Here is a 21,983-nt window from a genome sequence, read left to right as displayed (position 1 = left end):
TTTCATTTTTTTTTTAAGGCAATTGATTGAATGATTTATTTTCAAGCAAGCGGATGATATAAAATATAAGTTTATTAATATTACAAAAAAAATGAGCGTGTACAATACAGTATTAGTCTTACACTGAAACGATGCTCATACGGATATATGTCAGCTTGTTGACAATAAATTAACGATATGAGATGAGAGATAGGATTATTATCTTTTCGTAAAAAGTACAAACATTACATGTATAATATGATTAATGATAATCAAGGTTTTCACAATGAACACACATCACATATCTATGTTTGCAAGGTCAAAATAATGTTTATGATAAGGATTGAGCATCCATCCCTTCGTATATTACGATACAATAGAAAAAAATAACAGTAATGACATTGGGTGCTTTCGTATATAAAAATCTACAATAAATAATTAATCGTATACACCGCTACACGTCGAATCATCGAAGCGCTAAACGGACGCCCGGAAAGTTTGGAAAGTTTATCGGCCGCGCGCTCGCGCTCATGGTATACAAATTTCGCGTGATATCTTGGCACTTCGTGATTGTCCATCGCACGATGCCATAACGTCATTCCGCATCGATGATCTCTCTGCAATTTTGTCCGCAGTTCGCTACATAAATTAAATTACACGATATCGTATACGCGAAATAAATAAAAGAAAAAGAAGGACATAATATATCCAAGTCGCAAGCTCCTCGCGCCAAATACGAATAAGTCAGACTTCACAGCGCGGAGCTCGAAATTTCTTTGTAATTTAAAGCGTCGAATTTTCGTTTAAAAATTCGCAATTGACAGTCCTAATAAAGTTTCTCTTACTTGTACATTCTCGCTAATCTACCTCCATCTCTCTCTCTCTCTCTCTATCTCTCGACTCAGTAGAGATAGTTCTTGGGCTCCTCGGTGGGCTGTCCGCATAGTCCGTGGTACTTCTTGGTGACGTGATTTCGCGTGCGGCAGTTCTCGATCTCGAGGAAGCACTCGTTGCTGTAGGTCATGCCGTCGGTGCCGCAGACCGGGTCGTAATAAGGCGGGCAGATCTTCTGGCAGCCCCGGAACATGAAGCCCTGCACGCACCGCTTCATCGGCACGACGTACACGTGTTTGCTGCGCCGAGTGGATAGAGAAGGCAATTAGTGCATTTTTTTTTTTTTCCTCATTATCAATTACGGCTGATTAGAAGAATTACGCGCTCGTTAGAGGCGTCGGCTGCGCCGAGATTCCCTTTGAGATATAGCGCTGGTATAATTTATAATTTCAGAGTTGTTAGGTTGGATAATAAAACAAAGCTCACCCGCAGTTGTCCCTCTTCATCTCGCACTCGTTCCTGTAGAGCTTGTTGTCGGAGCCGCAGACGAACTGCCTCTCGCCGCTGCAGATCTGGTTGCAGAGGGCAGTGGTGCGGCAGTGCTGGGCCGGCACCTGGACAACTCGCTGGCCGCACGTCTCCTTCTGGAGCTGGCACAGCGACCTGTATGCGAATTTTCCATTAGAGCAACTTCTCGAGAATCCAGCGAGTCATCGCCGCTTTATTTATAGCGCGCAATTTTACAAGGGCCTACTTAAGCGCAACGCACGTAGTCGCTGCTAATTAAGCACGCGCGCGTTATAGCATCTGTGCTATATACGAACCGATAGACGTTGCCATCGCTGCCGCAAACTGGTTCCTCGGGCACGTCGTTGCAGTCCTCCGGGCAGTGTTCGCTCTCCTTCAAGGTCGTGCACTCGCCCACGTGAGCCAGCTGGATGCCTTTCCTGAAAAGCAAAACGAACGGAAGTGAGCTGTTTTGCTCGTGTGTGCGCGCAGTGTGGGAGTGTATGTATAAATCGGCTGCTTCCTTGGGCATATACGTAATGCGAGGGACTCCATTACGGTTTGTTGCACCGCCAGGAATGCGCAGGGGATGATCGTACTCGGCTAATTTTTCTCTCCCGTATAAGTAAACGGCTTATGCGAACGCGATAAATCGAAATTGCAGATCGACTAGTTTTCGGAAAGTAAGTACAAGCCTTACTGTATATATCAGCGGGAGTCCGTTAATCAGAGGATTACGCCATCCTGACGCGCGAGTATAAGGGTGTACGCAGTGAAATCGACTTACATGCAAATGGCGACATTCAAGTGACACTGGTTCGGATAGGTGTTGGCGTCGCTGCCGCAAACTGGATCGACGTCGGTGCCGCAGTGCTGCTGCTGCTTCGTGCACTTGGACAGGCGGTTTCGACACTTCTCAAAGTCCACTGCCGTCACCTTCCTCCTCGTGTTTCTGCAAAGAGGGATCGACTTTACCATAGAATCTCCATTTGCCTATATAATTATACACAGAATAGAGTAACGGATCGAACAACTCACCCGCAGTTGAGCATCTGCATCTCGCACTCGTTTCGGTAAATGCTCCCGTCGGAGCCGCAAACTGCGACTTCCGGCTCGTTCTTGCAGTCCAGGGGACAGGCCGTGGCCGCGCTGCCGGATGTCCTTTCGCGCGACACGCAGAAGGACATCGGTACCTCGAACACGTGCTTCCTGCGGGAGAAGTAGGTTTTTTTTAGCGCTGCACCGTTATGCAGTTTAATTCGGAGAAAAAAAAAATTCCACTACTGCAGCAGGATAAAACGTTTCGCCGCGCTGAATAGGAAGGGAAGAAAGGATCGGGGTTGAAAGCACAGCAGCGCAACCTACCCGCAGTTCTTCGCTCGCATTTTGCAGGTGTTCGCGTAGAGGATACCGTCGCTTCCACAGGCGGGCTTGGCTCCCCGCCAGCAGGACTCCCGGCAGTGTCTCGTCGTCTGGCAGTGCTTCTTGTTGGTCCTCACCACGCCCTGCCTGAAATTTCGCCAGAATTCATGGGGGAAACGGTACGATATGTTATCCAAAATAATTGACTCGTCGTCTAAAGCTCACGGGAGAGATTCTAATCAGCGCGAAGTGGGATATCGAGTACCCACTTCGAAAACACTCACCCGCAGGTAAGCAGTTTCATCTGACAGGTCGACTTGTAGACGTTGCCGTCGCTGCCGCAGACAGGTCCATCGAGCGGAGCGAAGTCACAGGAGACGGGACAGTTCTCCCGATGGGCCGAGATGTTGTTGCAAGGTCCGAGATGGGAAAGCTCGATGCCTACGCGGCATATCTCCACCCTGAGCATGCACTTGTTGAGGTAGGTGCGGCCGTCGGTACCGCAGACTGGGTCCTGGTCACCGGGACACCGATGCTCGCACTTGCTTCCGGAGGATCTCAGACAGGACGTCTTCTCCGTCGCTACGCTCACGCCTACGAGGGAAAGAAATCGTCGATCATTCGCTTCCTTCGTAATGGAGCCATTAGACTTTTTGCCTGCCCCCGCGCGGCGCGTTATTAATTAAGATTGCGCGGCGAAATTCGCAATTGATCAGATGAGCTGAGAAGAGCAAAGCGGCTTTTCACTCGCTTCCACTAGCTCCTTTCGTCCACATTCCCAGCTCGCTCTTTCACTCGGCGTTACACATTTGAATTAGCTGCGGCTTAACGTATAGAGGCACACATACGCGCGTACTCACCTTTACCGCAGGTCTTCTTCCGCATTTCACAGGAGGACGCGTAAATGACACCATCGCTGCCGCATACCGGCTCGCCGCTCGTCGGACAAATGCGCGGACACGAGCTGCTCGCGTACTCTGAAACGGATGGACAAAAAAAAAACAATCTCGTATTATTTTATAATGCAACACACGTGCACAGTTAGGATCATCATTAGAGCCTTCTTCGCTAATTAAACTCGGCGCGGACAAGGAACGTGCGCGCATGTGCGAAATTAACATCGTTTTGTCACGAGATACAGGATCGCGTGCCCGCAGCTCCTTTGCGCTGTGGGCGCGTGATTTTCCCCGACGTTCCACGCAGTCGTGATGAAACTGTTGCAATTAACTAACCGGGTTTACCGAATCTTTGAATAATCCCGTCGAAAATCTCAAGCACAGCCATTCTCGCATAATAATAACGAGCACAGCCGAAGAATTCCCACAGCTCGCGTAGCTCTCGTTTACGCGGTTCGCCTGTGTCGAAACTACGTTATAATCACTTCCGGCTGACCGGCTGCACTCTGTATACACGTGTGTATCCGCGAGCCGTAGAGCCCGAGCGCCTCGGTAGCGGTATAGAAGCTCGCGCGTCTCGGTCCAGCGAGTCTCTCGGTTCTCTCGGGTCAACAGCACTTTGAATTTAACAGTCGCTTCCGCGCGCATAATAAATAACGAATAATAAAATCGCCGAGCGAGCGACTGTTAAGCTTCTACACACGCGCGCCGCAGCGCGGAATTAATCGGGGATGTTCTCGCGCGCGCGCGCGCGCGTGGGTGAGAGAGACCTACGGAGTTGATCGCCGAGATAGCGAGCGACCGGCTATTTTTAGCGGGGAAAAAATTCAATTCGTGGATCGGGAAAAAATCGCAGAAAGGAGCTTTCGCCATCGGGCTCTCCTTTTTGCGCGGCATTACTCAGCGGCGAATAAGAAGAAGAGGAGAAGGTGGAGGAAGACTGTATAGGAAGGAGGTGTTCGTCACTCCCGCACGGATTCTTCATTTAAGTGAATCAATTATGCCAACGAGCGCTGCCGCGGCGAACAATGCGAATCGAATTATATGCACGTGGAATACGTTCGTACGTATACCGTCTCCGCATGCATTCCTCCGTATATGCGGGTCGTCGAACCGATGGTCGAATTTTTTTTCCATACAGCGCAAAGATTCTTTTTTTTTTTTTTTTTCGTCGCGAAACTGCGGGCTTTTGTTGCACAGAAGCCATATCCTCTATACGCGCTGAATGGATCGTTGGAAATTGAGTTTCATCGGGTTCGCCGAGCGCGAAACAAAGAGGCTAAATAATGGCAATACCTGCACGGACAATGCGACGCGCCGATTTTTCTATTTCCCTCTCGTCCCTTTCTTATAGCTACACGCATACACGCGCTAGCGAAAATTGGCTCTCGCGAGAGAGCTGGCATATCGCGAATAATCAGTTACGCGCGCGGCAGTTCCGAAAAGTAGCTTTATTATAAGGCTCTCTTCGTCTCCCGACACGTCGTCCTCGCTATCGCCTCCGCAGCATCTGGTTTCCCCGTATACAGCGCGAGCTATGCTATCCCGCTATACGGGTACCGTAGTGCAGCGAGCGACTACTATATACACATAGCCCTCTCTCTTTCTCTCTCTCCGAGCACTCTAGCATGATTTATGCTCGTTATCGCTCGGACGCGCGCGAGCGGCGCACGTGACAACTCTCATCGTCCAATTATCGTAATTGAAGCGAATTATGACGATCGTCGTGCGGTCGTTCGATCGAATCTTCGCTCTTTAATAGAGTCTTTATGGCGCGATATAGATACAACACAATGGGCGCTACTAGCGCGCGAATGTATAAATTTGAAATTCATCCGTGGAATGCTCGTAAATTCTTCGCGCGCAGCCGCGTGCGCCTAAGTGGACTACTGGGACGAAAACTATACCTCCCAGAGATTCTCTCTCTCTCGCGTTAGCTTTTTTCCTCGCAAGGCTCTTCTTATACAAGCCGCTGCTGCTTCTTCTTCGTCGTCATCGCTCTTGTATACAGTTTGACGCGCGGCCGTTCCACATTTATTTGTTTCTGTCTGTGGCTCTTATGCTCCTGTAATCGCGTCGCTTTTTGTAAACGCGTTCGAGCTTCTGTGTTGCGGCGATAAGCTCGACGGCCTGTGTGTGTGTGTGTGTGTGTATGGGTGTCCGTTAGGCCGAAGAAATTTCATCCGGCGACAAGATGCGGGGATATCGAAGCTCGCGTAAACCTTTTTGTTTCTCGCTCGATCTGTTCCCACGAGATTGATGTGGCCGTCTTTTTTGTACATTATACGAACTGCGATATGCGATAGTAGGTGTGCATCATGCATCGAGTGAATGCCGTTTTTCGAGTTTGCAGCGTGGAATTTACAGTTGAGTGTCGTCGATATTATATTCACGATCTATTTTACGCGTGTAAAAAGTGTAGCCGTCAATCACAGGCCGTCTAAACCGCGGAAAAAGTCGTAATAGTAGCCGTCAGTCCTCGATCACAACAGTCCGACAGGCTAATTACGGGTAATTAAACGCCGTTGCAGTCCGTCCGAACTAAAACCATCAGAGAAAAAAAGAAGAGGATTTCGGGACCGACCTATAAACGTATGAGAGGATACAGTTAGTCCATAATTTACGGTTCCTCCTCACTCACACACACACACACACACGCACACCGTCGGGATTTATTACCTGCCGTTCGGCCGTATAACGCAGCGACGTGAAACCCGACGAATTCGCGCGCGCAATCGTGTCTCTAGGAATTCCGATCGCGCGAGCATCGCAAACGGCGCATCGTATCTGGCGGGAATATCAATGATCCGCGCGCTATACATCTGGAGCACTTTTTTACCATCGTACATAGATTTTCGGTATATGTACCGTTTCGATCGCTCATCCATCTCGCCGACGTATAGATGCGAAGAGAGAGATTGCAGGCCTGTGTAAAAAAATCGTTAAAAATTGAACAGCCGCCGTCGGTTAGAAAATCACTGCTAGAGACGCACAGGCGTCGTAAATCGAAGGTACATACGCACGTCGAGAGGAGACTCGATTGGGATTCTTCGAGGCGCGCAAAAACTAGTTACATGTATTTTGTCTGAAAACAGCGGAGGCTCGATCTTTCGAATCAACGAGCGTAAATCAGTTATCCTAACAAGGAATCGCTCGAGTATAATTACAGAGCGAGGGAAGCATAGGAGAGAGCAGCAAAGGCAAACACTAGCCGTACTTGACGGATTATCGACAGGCCAGATGCTTGCGCTATCCATTAAGCGCTCGAGTTTGCTCTTCCTTCTCGCGGAGCCTCGATTGTGTGCAGCTGAGCGAAGGGCCGCCCCGTAGGGGCACATATTGATCGAGTGCACTTTTCGCAGAACTACTGCTCTGTTGATATTGCGCGCACTACTGCCGCGAGATTTGTGTGCGTTACGATTCATTATCCGTCCGAACGGCGAGTACCACAAGCCCGACTTCTCCCTATCTAAATCGAATCGCACAAATAAGCGAATTTTTAGATCGAATCGTTTCTTGCCGGACCAGTTTTCCTGTAGAAAAAAAAAAAAAAAAGAAAGAATCGCTCGCGAAAAGTCCACTCGAGTCGTCAGCTGAGCCGCGCCTATTCGCGTTCGAGGAAGCAAAAGTAATCTCGCTCGCTTGCGCGACTAGTAAAGAGAGAAAGCTCGCATGTACAGTTGCAGCTGTAGCCGAGGCGCCGGCCCTCGATAACGACAGCCTGCGGCTCACTCGTGCGCGGTACGCTGGCGAATACTACGTCTTGTTAGACGTATCGGTTTCACGCGTAGTGCACTTTCACGTCCAGCTGAAAAATTCAAATCGAGAGGGTAGCTCGTCGGAGATGTATATGACCTCGACCTCGCGGCCTCACCTCCATACCTACTTACCCAGAGCTACGGGGCATCAGACTGCTCTCACCCGCGCGTGAGATTCATATTGGCTTTCGCCGCGTCTGTTTTGCTAATGCGTATAGAGGTAGCCGTCGTCGAGAGTCCTTCGACGAGTGGAGAACGTATATTTTCCCAAAGAGTTTGAAGAAGCGCTATATTACACGGTAGCTTCTTTCATACGTTCTTTCTAATAAAGAGGGATAACCGCGCGGCTGATGAGCCTCTCTCTCTCTCTCTCTCTCACACACACACACACACTCGCTTCCCGTCGGCCTTTTCCTTTTTTATTCCGCCCCTCAGCCTTTACTTACAGCCGACTCTCCTATACTCTTCGTATTTTTCCGGAGTAATATGCGGTGGCTGGATTTTATTTTCCATCCGCGTTATTACACGTCTTCGTGGAAAAATCATCTCGTTCGTATAACGAGAGCAACAATCATATCGCTTGTAATATATCTGGGCCGAAAAATGGGCGAACTAGAAATCTCTCGACGAGATTAAAGAGAAATCGCGTAAAAAACGCGAGACGTGGTTAACGATTGGCGATCGTTCTTCTATCGTTGTGTATTTCCGAGGAAAAACTCGCGTATAGTCGGCCTTGAAAGTAAACACCGTAATATCGCGTAGACGCTCTGTTACGTTGTTAGGAGGATCGTATAATAAAGGAGAAATCAAAATATATATATATATATATATATATATATATATATATATATATATACGAGATGCCGATGAAGACTCGATTGATGCTTTCTCGGCGGAATCTGCAGTTGCACCTGCGTGTACCGTTTTTTTTTTATCTACGAAACGCGTTGGATGAGGTTCATTGTTCGCGATGAGAAAAAAAAGTGCTGTGTGTGGCTTTGAAAAAAAGTCGTGACGCGCGGTTGGGCGGGACGTGACACGCTTTTCAAACTTCGTCATCGTCGTTATACCCGTTTTACAAGGATTTTGCCCGAGTCTTTTCCGCAAAGTGCATGTTAGTCGGCCTCGCTATATCTGTATACGCACGTGTTCTCGCAGGCGAATGTCAAGTTCGGAGAAACGGCTTTATATCAAGCTTGATGAAAATAACATCGATTTAGACGTATACGCACTTGTCAGCTTTACTCCGTGAGTATGTAAAATCGTGTTGGAATTTCTAATACGAGGATTATGTACTTTCATTTTTAGGAGATTTGTATTGGATTTACGACTCGACTTTCAGTGAAGGTTTAGAAACTCGTAATGTTTTTTTTTCCAGTCTACTTAGCCGCGCGATTATGGATGATCGGTCTCTACCTCGGTCGGCCTACATTCGAAAAATACTTTCTTGAAAAGCGAGCCAATAAATACTCTCTTTTCACACAAACTCACTAGCGATCTTTATATCTGTACCAACGAAATCCACGCGAGCTTTTCCCTACCGAAAAAACCACAGCGACGACACACCTATACGACGACTAGATACCGCGTAGAACAAAGAAGCCACTCGCTGGAAGAGTATGGAAAAAGGGCGTCGTCTACCACTTAAAATTCAGCGTCACTACATCCTCCTCACTGGGTCTCGAGGTCAGTGAAGTAAGTCACAGGCGCGATATATCGACGCGATTACGTACATTGTGTGCACACATCAGCGGCGTGAGAAGAAACGCAGGTGTTTGCGGAATATCTATTCGCATCTCCTAACCGATTACCATACAGATTGGATGTACGTCAAATTCGAAAGTGTACTTGACAAAGCTTGATATCCCGAAAGGTACGAAGGTATAATATAACCCCGCGACATCTCCTCGGCAACATTTTGCCACCTGCGGTTAGCATAACACCTTCCTCCGCCACACACACACACACACACATAAGTAAGTTGGTTAGCCCAGACGAATCGCCTGGCGGGAATCCTTTCAATATATTCATACGAGAGCCGCGCGGCGACACAGCGCTAATTACGTTTGCGCCGATTATGGCCGGAGTGGTTTATGCTATATACGTGAGCTGTTTCTTTTTCCCTTTTTTTTATTCGGCAAAAGTGGGCGTCTTAAGTGCGCGTAATTGAGGAAACGTTTAGTTGCGGCTTGGCGCGAGAAAAAAAAAAAAGAAGGTAATGGGTAATGGGACGGCTCTCTCGGTTTACGTTTAGAGGAGATTGAAATTAACAATTAATTTTGTTTGCAGAAATCGGAATTTTTTTCCTCGCCGCAAACTACCGTTATACGGCTAATCAATCGCCGTGTCTCCGTTTACCCACGCGAAGCGCTGTTACGGATAATTGCTCTATTCAGGTCTCGGGCGTGTGCAGCTCCGCGCTTCTCGACTAATTAAGCAATTGTCGGGGATTTTCTCTCGGCTGACACGGTTTAGAGCGATCGCGACTTGGTTTCTTTTTGTTTAAGAGGCGTCGATTAATTGCTGGAAATCGACACCTGGATCGGCTCTCGTTCGGGGAAAAAAATTAGCGCGATTTACGAGTCGATTATCCTCGCGCGAGGATGACACGTGCAATCATCGACACGAGGATATAATGTAAGAGCTCTCGCGAAGAGGTTCATAAAGACGTCCGAGTGACGGAGCAGTTTGCTTTGAGAATCCCCGATGATGACCCGCGCGCGTCTGTATTACAGCTTGAAAGAGCCGGGGGTTTCGCTTTCCTTCCGCGTCTTCGAAGAAAGTGCTCGCGCGAGAATTGTACGATTTCGCACAATGGGCCACTTTCATTCGCGGACAATCGATACAGCACTTGTCAGAACAGAAACGTCGCTCTATAACATTTCCTGCAGTGTTTGCTCTCTGACACAGTTTATACGGCTTATTCGAACACTCGCTGCGCGAATCGGAGATCGGCAGACAATACCGATCCGTCGTTACACGCCGATGAGAACAGGATCAGTGGATCATCCGTCACGGGCCATCGGGCAGCGATTTCGAGGGAAGATAGGACTGACTCGACGGGACGAACATGTTATATACGCGTGTGTGTGTTTCTGTGGAGAAGTTCATGTGGCGGCATTCAGTGCAGGATAATATAATTGAATAACCGAAAACGCAATTGCAGCGCTGCAGGAAATGAAATGTGAAAAACACGCGGCGAGCGCGCGCACATCAGAGAGCGAAAGACTTTATTCTGATAAGAATTCAGCGCGTTGATTGGACAATGACTCGGGCTAATGGGGTAATTGCTTATTTGCACAGTGTGTGAATCGTTGAAAGGAGAGAGCGTTATTGGATTACAAGCATTCCTTCACGCGCATACAACGTCGAGCTTTTCAAAAATAAATAAGGGCCGAAAGATAACGAGCGCTCCGCGATTTTCAGCGCAACGCGTCAGCCGCGGCTATGAGGATGAGTTATGCGTACGCGCGCCCATCGGGCGATCGGTGATTTATACGCAGCCGATCCATCTTTATTAACCGTATACGCAGCGAGGCAAACCAGTTCCCGCTAGTTTGCATCCTACAAGCTTGCACTCTCCCTCTTGATGCCGCATCACAAAGCCTATGCGTGTAAATCAACGATTGGCTTTACGGGTATATTCACGAAAGTGGCATAATAGAGACACACGGCTCTTATTCTCGTTTTTACGCGAGCGTGGCGTTAGATTAATTTACGGCGCCGTCCGAGTAAATCCTGTGCGTTATAGTGTTGGGTAAGCGTGGAAACTGTTTTGATCGGCGAACGATCGGTAAGCGAGATTCAAATTTCCCGCGTAAACTCGTAAAACAGAATCCCTCTCTGCTCTCTCAGAGAATGATAAATGTTCTCTTCTCATCGTACGTGTCCGATCTGTATTTTTTAGCCCGCGAACGGGACATCTATTCGCCAGAGGAGGAGAAACTCGGAGAGCGATTCATCTGGTGACGCGCGGTGAATAATTTACAATTCCCAAGTCGCGTGCATGCGGATAGTACGACTCTCTCATACACACACGCGCGCGCGCGCGCGGGCGGTAGAGAGAGAGAGAGAGAGAAAACTATTTCGATACTATCTGCAGAGCGGCTAGGCTCTTCTTCTCGCTGCCCCGTATATAGCCGAGTGTTTGCGTGCATCTCGGCCTACGATTCTACGGCTGCTGCTGCTGTGGCTCGTTTTTATAGGCTCTATATCTCTCGCGATGTTTCTCTTTCTTCGCTATTCTGTGCTCGTATTCATTTCTCTTATGCCGAGCCGAGTATTCTGCGTAATGCCGGATTAGAAGCTCCGGCGAATATTTCAGTGCTGCACTGCAGCCGATTGATCCAAAAATGCGTAGAAAAAAGTTTAGATTTTACGGCAGTTATAACGCGAGCGACAGTTTTTGCATCGTACATAGCTGATGGAAGACGGCTGTGTGTATCCTTCTGCGCGCAGCTTGTAATGAGGGAAGCAAAGAGCCGATGCGCCACCTATATGCGCTAGCCGGAGACTATGGACGGCCAGTCCGAAAGTGTTTTACTATTTACTGCTACCAATATATTGGCTTGGAATTATGGCGGTTTTTAAGTATAGCTATCGTTACATGCCGTGTGCGACGACGACTACACACTGCACTCCGCAGCTGACCGTTCGTTCGGCTTCTCTCTCTCTCTCTCTCTCCTTATGGGAATGCTGTGCTACCGCGCATTGCTATCTCTCTTTCTCTCTCGCGGACATGCGGATAAAATCATCGCGCCTTTTCTCATATACATCGCACTTCGACTTTTACAACGAATTACATCAACAGGGCGAATCTCTTTGTGTGTATATTTCCGGTAGTTTTCGCACGAGCGGCGATGTGTGGCGTATGCTAATTTTAACCGTTATTATACAGCGAATTTCCCTGGCGCGCGCGCATAACTTGCAGAAATTCCGCGCGGCATCTCTTTGTATCCCACTATATACACCACAGCGTAAAATAATAACGTAATAACGCGAGAAAGTGAAATCGAACTGCAGCATCTCCGAATATAACGATCGACAGCTGATGCGTGTGTGTGTGTATACGTTTCAACTCCGTAAACGAACGAAGCACATGACGAAGCGAGGCTAAACAGTGGCATGTGCGCAAGCTTCCTCGTCCAGAACACGGCCGTAAACGCGCGAGCGGCTGGCGCGTAATGACTGGGCTGTGTATACGCGAGCGAGGAGAGCTGTAAGGAGCGAGAGATGCGGGAAAAACAATAAGCGAAGATGGAGATCGCGAGAAAGTGAGGATAGAGATGAACGTTATATATATATGGGCTGTGTTGTATCGATCGGCTGTAAATATGTGAAAAATTTCAGGCTACAGCTAAGTATAGAATATAATCTGACCTACTACCCGCGGTACGAGCTTTGAGCTCTTATCGGCGCGTAGTTTCGCGATTTTCGCACGAGACAAACGAGTCGAGGGTATACCGTTACGTAATGCGCTTATCGGGTGCATTTATGCGCGGCAACGTCGCTGGCTACCGGAAAATCTCTCTTGCCGCAGCCGAAACAATAGAGTCACGGGTGATTAAACCTCAAACTGTTTCTAAAAATAGCAAACGTCATTTTCATACATTACAACGTATAGTCGCAAGTGGAACACGACCGGATTTTTTTCTCACACTGCGGCGAACATCTTCCGCCGCGGACACAAAGGACTCGAGGAGAAAGTCACGTTGGCAAATTCGACGTCGAGTACGCGTATGTAATAACACGTCCCTTCGTTCGAGTGTCAAAGGCCTTTCTTCACCTCCGCCAGGCTTATATCGGAGGCCCGTATTGTTCTTCCGCGCAGCGCTGCCCAGTGGAGCGACAAAATACGCTTTGTTGAATATAATGAGCGCATTTCGTTGACTTTTTGCAAATCGGCGTTTACAACCGCGAGTCACTGAACCTGCCGCGCGAAAACGAAGCTTTGCACACGGCCGAATACCGAGAAATCGTCCTCGAGCGAAGAATGCGCCTCAACATTCACTTTTATAGTCGTGCGAAAAAAAAAATGGAAGGATGCTAAATCGCCTTCCCGTCATTCGACCGCTCTATGCAACTCGTCGTCGCTTCGTGATTTTAGGGGTTAATTGCTGTTATTCACACGGACGCTATCTCCGCGGCGACACTGACCCAGTTGTACACTTTAATTACCCTCTCGGCTAATTGCGCTCCTATGCAAAAGCGCGAACTGATTGATAACGTTATTCGCCTATCTGATTCCTCTCGACTAAATACACAGAGTTGAACATTAGCGATTTCATTAACGGCCGAGTTGGCAAAGAGTTGGACTCGCGCGAGTTGAGTTTCAAGTTTACAAGCGCATAGATTATACACGCGACGACCACAGAAAGTGGCACATTATTCGTCGGGTTATCTTTCCTCCCCGTCTCTCGAGCTTGCTCACTCGTGTGTGTGTGTGTGTGTTTTTCGAGCGATAAAGGCGCTTATTTTCGTTCTCGTTTGCATCGGTGCGCGTAATTAACGAATCAAGCTACCGAGACCATTCAAAATTTACCGGTTTAATGGCCACGGCCGGTCTGTTGTACTGTTTGCCCTCTCTCTCTCTCTCTCTTTCTCGGTCGTTACGCTTTGCACCTCTTACGGCGGCAGCGCACGTGTCGATGAGGCTCACTCGTGAATTCATTGTTCGATCGCGGTTACCGAGAAAAATCGAGCGCGCATCGCCGGGAAAAAATGTAATTCGATGTAATAGCCAGAGTGTATCCGCACGACTTAACCCAGTTGGACTAACGCGTTTCTAAAGGAGCAGCAGCAACGAGCGATCGATACTGCACAGTATAATCGCTGCAGGTTCTCCATCGAAGCGTGAGCTTGTATCCGGCGTATGTGGACCATGAAGATCGGGGAAAAATCGGCGCGAGAGAGAACAGGGCTTCTTCGCGGGACGAATCGTGATCTCGCGTGCAAGCTATCTTAATTAACGTATATTCGTTGTACGACTCTCGCACCGCAGAATGCATCTCCGCGAGCGGAAATTGCGGCCTAATTCAATTAAATCTGCGTGAGAGAAAGAGAGAAAGAGAGAAAGAGAGTCGGTTTGATTTAACGGCGGTGCGCCAGCGCTCGTGCTCGACTTATCACCTCTGCACTTGCACTCGCGCGCTTGCCATTGTCTCGACGCCTCGCAAATCTTGGAGCAGCTGACTTTTAGCTGTAATTCAGCCGGTTCCGACGCGTGAGCTCGAGGGAGAGGGTTTCAGACCGTTCCGGGTGTACACAGTGAGTCGGTTACAGGATAACGGGGCTCGGCTTGGTTTTTCAAAAACCTCCCTCGCACCGCAGCTCTTCGAAATATCTCAGCGATCTCATTCTTTTCCCCAGAAAGCTCATCCATAAATTTTTGAAAATCACCGATGGGAGAGAATCGCATCAAGGCAGTGAATAACGAATTTGTTTATAACACGGCGCGCGTGCACTCGACTCGATCAATTAAGCACTCCATGTGGGAAGGATCGAAGCGCACGCGCGCGCGCCGTGACAAAGGGCTGAAAGGCGTAATTAAATATTTATTCATCTGGCCGGCCGTGCTTCTATAAGGGATACATACGGGCGTTCCATCAAGACGCGCTGATCTCCGACCCCTCTCTCTCTCTCTCTCTCTCTCTCTCTCTCTCCGACTAGTGAAGCTCGCTGCATCGCCGATGCGATAATAGCGCAGCTGAGAGTTTTAGCTCGCTTTCAAAAGCGTCGCTTCTTCGATTTCACACGTATTGCGTATACCGGCGCTAATTAAACGACCTTTTAAACGCGGACTGAGAGGAAACGTTCCGCGCACACTTGTAATCATCGCATCCTCTGCGTTCGCGCAAACTGAAATCGGCATGTCTCGCGCGAATGAAGAGGAGTCGAATCAAGAGAGAGAGAGTGCAACAATAATCGTCATTACGACGCTCTTTATACGAGCGCGAAAATCACAGACGCGCCGAAACCAGTTTGCCCGCGTTTATAGTACGATTGACGGAATATACGTGTAATTTGCCGGCCGCGATAAAACTCTGTATAGTGCCTAAAAAAAAAGGCTCGCCAAAGTCGCATATTACGCGCGCGAGCGTTGAAAAGCAAAGAGGAGCCGACTTCGACGTAACCGCGCCGGCGAAAGTCTTTCTTATTTCGCGCGACACAGTTCTCGAATGAGTGTACCGCTAAAAAAGGGAATATTATACGAGTAAGCGACTTACCTTGAATGCAGCACAGCAGCACGATGCCGACGACGAAGTAGCAGTTCCGCATCCTTGCGGGAGCACCAATTCAGATCGGAATAAAAATCGAAGAAAAATCGACGATTACAAAGCCAGCAGCGGCTATAGATAGTAGTCTCCGTCGAGATATCACAAGAGCGACGACGGAGCGGAAGCGGCCGATTCGTCGCACGAACGGTCGGTGCAGGCGGTGTGTGTGTGTGTGTGTGTGTGTGGCGTGGCCAGTCGGATATCGTCGACTGAACCGCCGCGAGAGCACAGCGCGCAGCGAGCGAACGAGTGAAAAGAGAAAGAGCGCGCGGAAGGGAGGATAAGAGGGAGATATAGATAGATGTAGAGAGAGAGAGAGAGAATGCACCGAAAGGTCGAGAGAGCGGAGGAGGAAGTCTGTGCCCTCTTCGCCGACCTCTTTCGTCCTTCGAGGTCCACGAACGACTGAGACCGTCGGGCTGCCGGCGCGTCGGCTATAGCCTCCCCTTCCTACTTTCTATGGGCCGTGCTCTCAATTTCCACTCTGCACGCCGGCATGTCGCTCTCTGTGTGTACCTATACGCTACTCCACTGCCTTCTCTCTCTCTCTCTCTCTCTCTCTCTCTCTCTCTCTCACCGCGCTGCTGCGGGTGGAGGGGCATCATGTTGCTGCTGCTGCTCCTCTCCGAGCTTTGACAAACTGTCCGATCGATCGCTTCTGCGGGATCTCACCTGCAGCCACTAGGGCGTGTATAACGATCGAAAAATCGCGAAAGCATTATTGCTATATCTAGGCCACTGCGATCCTCCCGCGCGCCGATCCCCGTTCTTTTCACGCACGAGTCGCGCGACCGATCCTATCGGCCGAGAGATCGAACCGATTTTTCTCTCTTCTCGATCGCTTGTTCTATTTCCGATGGCTGTGCACGGATAGCGTAGAAAGAAAGAGAAAGGGATTTCTGGAGTAGTTCGCGTCGTGTACATCGAGGACGTGGCATGTCTCTGTTAGCCTGTGTATGTCCTGACTCGCCGATTGCCGTGTACCTATACTCACTTGGGTATGCGCTTTATACGCTAAATTTTTCATTCGAATGTAAGATCGATCCCGATTCGCGAGGTCGAATTATTCACGGCGGCGTTCGATTTTTTCCGCGGCCGTTGGCAAGAAGTTGTTCAAGAGCGGGAGGATCGATGGGAGCTTATAATTGCGCAGACGCGATAAACTGCACTTTTTAAGCCTAGTAGACACCGAGATGTAGCCGTTCTATGACGTGATTAATTAGAGGCTCTCTTATAGCGGAGGACGAGGATCTTTGGTAAACAAGAAGTGCGCTTTTTTGCCAATTATTCCCTTCGCGGGAAGAAGCCTCTCGTTAATAACGATTTAGCGCGAGAGAAATTTTAATTGAACGCTTCGTTTGCGCTACATTCCTCGGCTTGTTTATGTCGACGAGGAGAAGAAAAAAGTCGACTGGTGTGAGTCGCGATCGTTGTCCAAAAATTTATCCGCGTGAAAGCGCGAGATTAGAAATTATTGTTCCTCGCAAAAAGTTCGATGCCTATATAGAAGCGAGGAGGATTTCCAATCCGTTAACAGCCTGATTTATCAACTGGACGAGATAGAATCTCGAGCCATATAATGACCGATACTCGACACCTCCGCCCATTTCCCTATCTGTAAAATTACCATAACCCGTATGCGTAACATTATTTACGGGTGTACGCGTATGGTTAATCAAATTTATATACAGTTGCGCCACAAGCCGCGCGCTAATGCGCATGCTAATGAGCGGCTAATACCATAATTCAAATTTATCGACTTTCGTTCGATCGACCCGCGAAGAAAACGACAAAACCTGCTCCAAATGTACAAGCTGCTCCCGTCGGCTCACGAGCTCGTCCGCCGCGTCTAATGAGCCATAGGACGCGACCTTGCCTTAATAACTGTCGCATGACGAACGTACGTGCAAGACCTACAGTGCGCGTCTCAAGTGCAGCACAATACCTCCAGCTCGTTATTCAATATGTGCGGGCTGGATCGGCAAGACGTATACGGGCCTCCTGCGCTTTCTCGCGCGCGAGACGAAGGAAGAAAAAAAGAGGAGAGTTATTGTACCGTGCTGAAACAAAATTTATTAATCGACGGCAAAAACAATAAATCCAACGTCTCACTCTCTCTCTATCTCTCTCTCTCTCTCTCTCTCTCTCTCTCTCTCTCTCGCGGGTGGCAGAAATTTCATGCAAATGCGGCACGAGAGACCTCCGAACGAGCTCACGCATGTGCATATGTACCTCCACGCTGTGTATATATGCGCTATATATAGGTATAGACGAGCTCTCGGCCAGAAGCAAGTGGGTTAATGGCGAGCCTCCCGCGGGCTCTCGATCTTGACGAGAGATCTCTCGCACAGCACACAGATGATCGAGGCGAAAGGGGTTCAATCGGGGGCGACTGCATCACCTGCATCCGATTGCGGCTGCTCGACTCGCTCGCGCACTTTCTAAGCATTTTTCGAGGCTTATATATATACACGGCGGGAGAAAGGAGATTTTCCCCGCACGCAAGCATTGGAAATCGAGGATGTTATACACGCGTGCGGAGTGATGTTTCTCATTTTTCTTTCCCCGATGACCGCGCGCATATCATATATTCAAATCGCGCGCCGCAGTACACATACGCTCGTTAACGGATTTTTCGGGGCCTAATTAAAGCGAGAGCTGCGGCTGTTTTTTCATTATTCTTTTCTCGAGAGATCGAGCAGCCGTTACTCCGATAATTGGCCGTGGTTCTTCTTTTCCCTAATGCAAACACTCATTACACACCGCGTCGCTGCTGCTGCACTGTATAATTCCGTCAGTCGCGAATATGTGCTGAAAAATATCTTATATCCCCTATTTACGGCAAATCGCCGCGGCCTACAACAGCCGATCCGAAGAAAAGTATACTGCTAGCCCCTTTCGAAATAATTAGCGACGTCGTTATCGCCGCGACGTATATACATCTAGGGGAAAAGTGGAGCAGCTCGCTCCGTTTGAAATTTAAGCGTAAAAGACGAAAAAGCCTGTAGCTATTCCCCCAGCAATTGAAACTAATGAAGAATGGCAAAGAGCACAAAGCGAAAGCCTCGAGCGCTTCGGAGAGAGAGAGAGAGAGAGAGAGAGAGTTTTCCGCATGAATCTAATTAAGCTTATGCAAATCGTGTTTCAGCTGCAGCGCCGAGCGAATTAGATCGCTAAAGCCCCCCCCCCCCCCCCAAGAGACTAATGTCCGGGCTCATAATTGGAAAAGCGCCCGATCGAGCTCACTCGGCCAGTATGTGTGCTGCACGATGTGCGATCGTCGTTATTATGAAATTATATACGCGCTTTGGCTGTGTACCGTTTTGGATACAAATTGGCACAACTGAGAGAGAGAGAGAGCTCGATAACACGTGGGGCGGATGTAATCGCCGAATTAAACGGGTTATTCGCGGATGGCTTTGATCGGTGCGCGGGAAAAAAAAAAAAACATCGAGTATGAGGACGGGACCTGATTCTGTACGTCTGCGAGAGGAAAAGCCGCGCCGAGGCGAAATTTAGCACATCGAAGAAACCGCCTACATATACACGCATAATGTGAAACTTAATGAAAGTTCGATTTTTACGAGCTCGGAGAAAATTTACCTCTCGTCGCTCCGCTGTTTTCAGAGAAGAGAGACGCGTAACTGGTTTGATTATACGAACAGCGCATCCGCGGGCGTATGTGCGCGTATGTAGTCTAACCACGAAAGTTAATTGGAATTTTGAAAAAGCGTTTTATCATCCTCCGCACGCATAAGTGCTGGGGATACAGTGGATCATCAGCATATATAGCGAGGCGGACACGTGGGGAGAGAAATCCGGCTTGATGTAATTAAACTTATCTTAATAGACTTAGCAGTAAAAGCTGTTTAATCGTATACGATGAAATAGAAATTAGCTTCTGCGTCATGAATCTATGAGGCGTATCAAGTGAAAATTGATGAGTTATGATAGCGCCGAGCGAATTACGTACTACTTTCTACGAAAAGTTCTCTCTCGTCTTCTCGATATGCGAATTTTTCATTCCGAATACTTAATACAGTTATTGAGGATCGGCACGTATACGCATGTGTTAATGCATCAATCGCGATGGATAGAGTGCTCGCAATATGCCATAGCCAATTATATGGTTCAACGATTTACGTAATGCGGGTAACGGAATCGTTGACGCTAACAAATCGTGCTTATGTATAATCGAAAGAAATTTATCGGGAGATAATAATTGATTTAAATGAAGCCGATGACACTTCAGAATCGAGTATCCCGTTTCGCGATACGGAATATGTCTGTACGATTATATTTGCACTCATATAAGCGCACGTGACGAATTGGATAATCCGTTAACCTATTTTTCTCCACCGATTGGTATAATTGCGCGAGACGCGCGTTTTATCTGATGATAATAAGAAGATCGGTGTCCTTTGGTTCTATAAAACGGAAGTAAAAATCTATTTTGGTGCACACCTTTAAAATAGCCTCGCGCGCAAAACCCGTTCCATTAGAATAATGGACACTGTGTACATATAGCAGGATTAAAACTGTAAACGTGTTAATTCGCGTATAAATACCAAAATTTATTTCGCGAGGCGCGCCAGGAAACGCTAATTGAATCAAATGTACGCTCGAGAGCATCTGTACCAGCACTTTGCATAATCGTAATCGGTTAATTAATTTCCTCTCGCTTGATTTTAAAAATTCCCTACGAAATCCAAACAATCGCCACTAGATACCGCATTAGCATCCGCGAATTATCAGGTTGATGCTCTCTTCCGCGCAAGCTCAATTCCTTCCGCAATTAAAAGCCTGCCTACACAGCTAGTCCCTCAATGACTGCAACGGTAGTCTCGAGAAGAAACGAATCGTCCTCTCGGAAGTAGCAGCATCGGTGCGCAAATCTCTCTCTCTCTCTCTCTCTCTCTCGAGCCGCTCCTCGCTCGCGTGCGATTATCGAATCGCGACGCGTTCGCGGCTAATTTTTTCCCGCACCGGCATCTCTCCGGGAGCCAACGACCCTTGCTGCGGCGATGCTATCGTCTCTCAATATCATTACGCGAAAGCTTCGCCGTGAGAAGCCCTCTGCGCGTGTGCGGATGCAGCCGACTTATTTCCTTAAGGAACTTAGTCGCGCGAGCTACGCCAGGGATTAATCGGAGAGTTATCGCTTCTTTTGTTCGGGTATCGATGGCTGCGTTCGATCGCGATTTACGAGACGGCTTTGTTTCGATGAATTTATACGGGGGAGGGGTGGATCTATCGGTGCGTTGAGACGCGCGTTTTTGACGTATGAATGATTCCCGTCCATCAAGCATACAGTGATGAATCGCAGCCCAAAACAGCTTTCGGAATTTTTCGCTGTAGTTACACTCGTCATGAGTATAAACACAACTCATGATAAAAGGCCTGACAGAAAATTACGCTCGTACATCATCGAGCGATCATGCACGGCAGGATCGTTTAAGGTGAAATTGAATTCGAATGAGTAAAAGTTAACGAACTCCGCTCGCTACTATAAGGGCACTTATCGTTAGCCCGAGGCGTGAAAAAGACTCGCTTTTCACATTGGCTCTATCTAACCGTTAAGTGCTTATGTGCGTGGGTGTACGGATGAGTCTTATAGAAATCAGCATAACCGATTCGCGTATCTCCGCGGTAAACTGCCGATACAGATCCCTCGAAATTTCATATGCGAGAGCTGCTACTCCCATTATACACCTATATATATATACATAGCTCACGAATGAACGCGGGCGTGTACGGCCACGAGGATCGCCCAGCCAGCTAAAAATGTTTATTCGATGCAACCGAGAGGAGATCGCGACGAGATTGCGGAGTCTGAGGTAGAGCCCGGGTGTGTGCTGTTCTGAAAAGTTTGTCACAAATAGAGGCGTGGCCGATCGCGATTCTCTTATGCTCCTGCGCGAGAGGCTTAGCTTTGCATTTAAATGCCTGCGCTATATTGCGTTGGGATTAAATTTTCGTTCGATTCCATCAAGATACCCGGATTGTTGTTGTAATTTCGGTATTAGGAAACCGATTTGAAACCGAGCGCGCAATAAACGCAAGACACGTACGAACCTTTAAAAACAAATCGCATTCACAGCCGTAGGCGGATATAATTTAAGAGCCGATCAAACAGTAGTACAGTAGTATATACCCGTGCGCTGGAGCGGTGCACTGCAGGAAACTAGTATAGCGGTGTAGAACTCGTGGGACGGCTACACAGCAGCAGCAGATCAGTCGGAAGTAGGTGACTTGTGTGTGGTAATCCCGTTTACTCGCTAGGCGCACGCACACGAGCAGAGAGCGGGCCTTTATTCGAGAAGACGTCCTCTCGATATAAAGGCAATTTAAAAGAAACCGCTTTGCCCGCG

General features: G+C 48.3%; 1 protein-coding gene across 1 annotated transcript; it reads right to left on the bottom strand.

Annotated features, from left to right (window-relative positions):
- Positions 1–52: 52 nt before the first annotated feature.
- On the bottom strand, positions 53–16,032 carry LOC100118593 (serine protease inhibitor dipetalogastin). The gene is made up of 9 exons (XM_008213122.4): positions 15,562–16,032; positions 3,543–3,659; positions 2,967–3,276; positions 2,686–2,829; positions 2,359–2,529; positions 2,108–2,272; positions 1,638–1,760; positions 1,300–1,476; positions 53–1,112 (listed from the first exon to the last, which is right to left on the bottom strand). The coding sequence occupies exons 1-9, from the start codon at positions 15,611–15,613 to the stop codon at positions 881–883; spliced, it is 1,491 nt and encodes a 496-aa protein (XP_008211344.1). The 5' UTR covers positions 15,614–16,032; the 3' UTR covers positions 53–880.
- Positions 16,033–21,983: the final 5,951 nt, after the last annotated feature.

The sequence above is a fragment of the Nasonia vitripennis genome, chromosome 4 (genome assembly GCF_009193385.2).
Source record: "Nasonia vitripennis strain AsymCx chromosome 4, Nvit_psr_1.1, whole genome shotgun sequence".
In the NCBI taxonomy this organism is placed as follows: Eukaryota; Metazoa; Arthropoda; class Insecta; order Hymenoptera; family Pteromalidae; genus Nasonia; species Nasonia vitripennis.
The sequence above is the reverse complement of the archived record's forward strand: the minus strand, read 5'-3'. Positions and strand labels throughout refer to the sequence as shown.

Bases quoted from the DNA above. Each gene is read 5' to 3' on its own strand.
- LOC100118593 (XM_008213122.4), bottom strand. From the start codon at position 15,613: ATGCGGAACTGCTACTTCGTCGTCGGCATCGTGCTGCTGTGCTGCATT. The intron at 2,830-2,966 runs GTGAGTGTTTTC...GCGAAATTTCAG, and splicing joins ATGAAACTGCTTACCTGCGG to GCAGGGCGTGGTGAGGACCA. The intron at 2,273-2,358 runs GTGAGTTGTTCG...CCCTCTTTGCAG, and splicing joins ATGCAGATGCTCAACTGCGG to AAACACGAGGAGGAAGGTGA.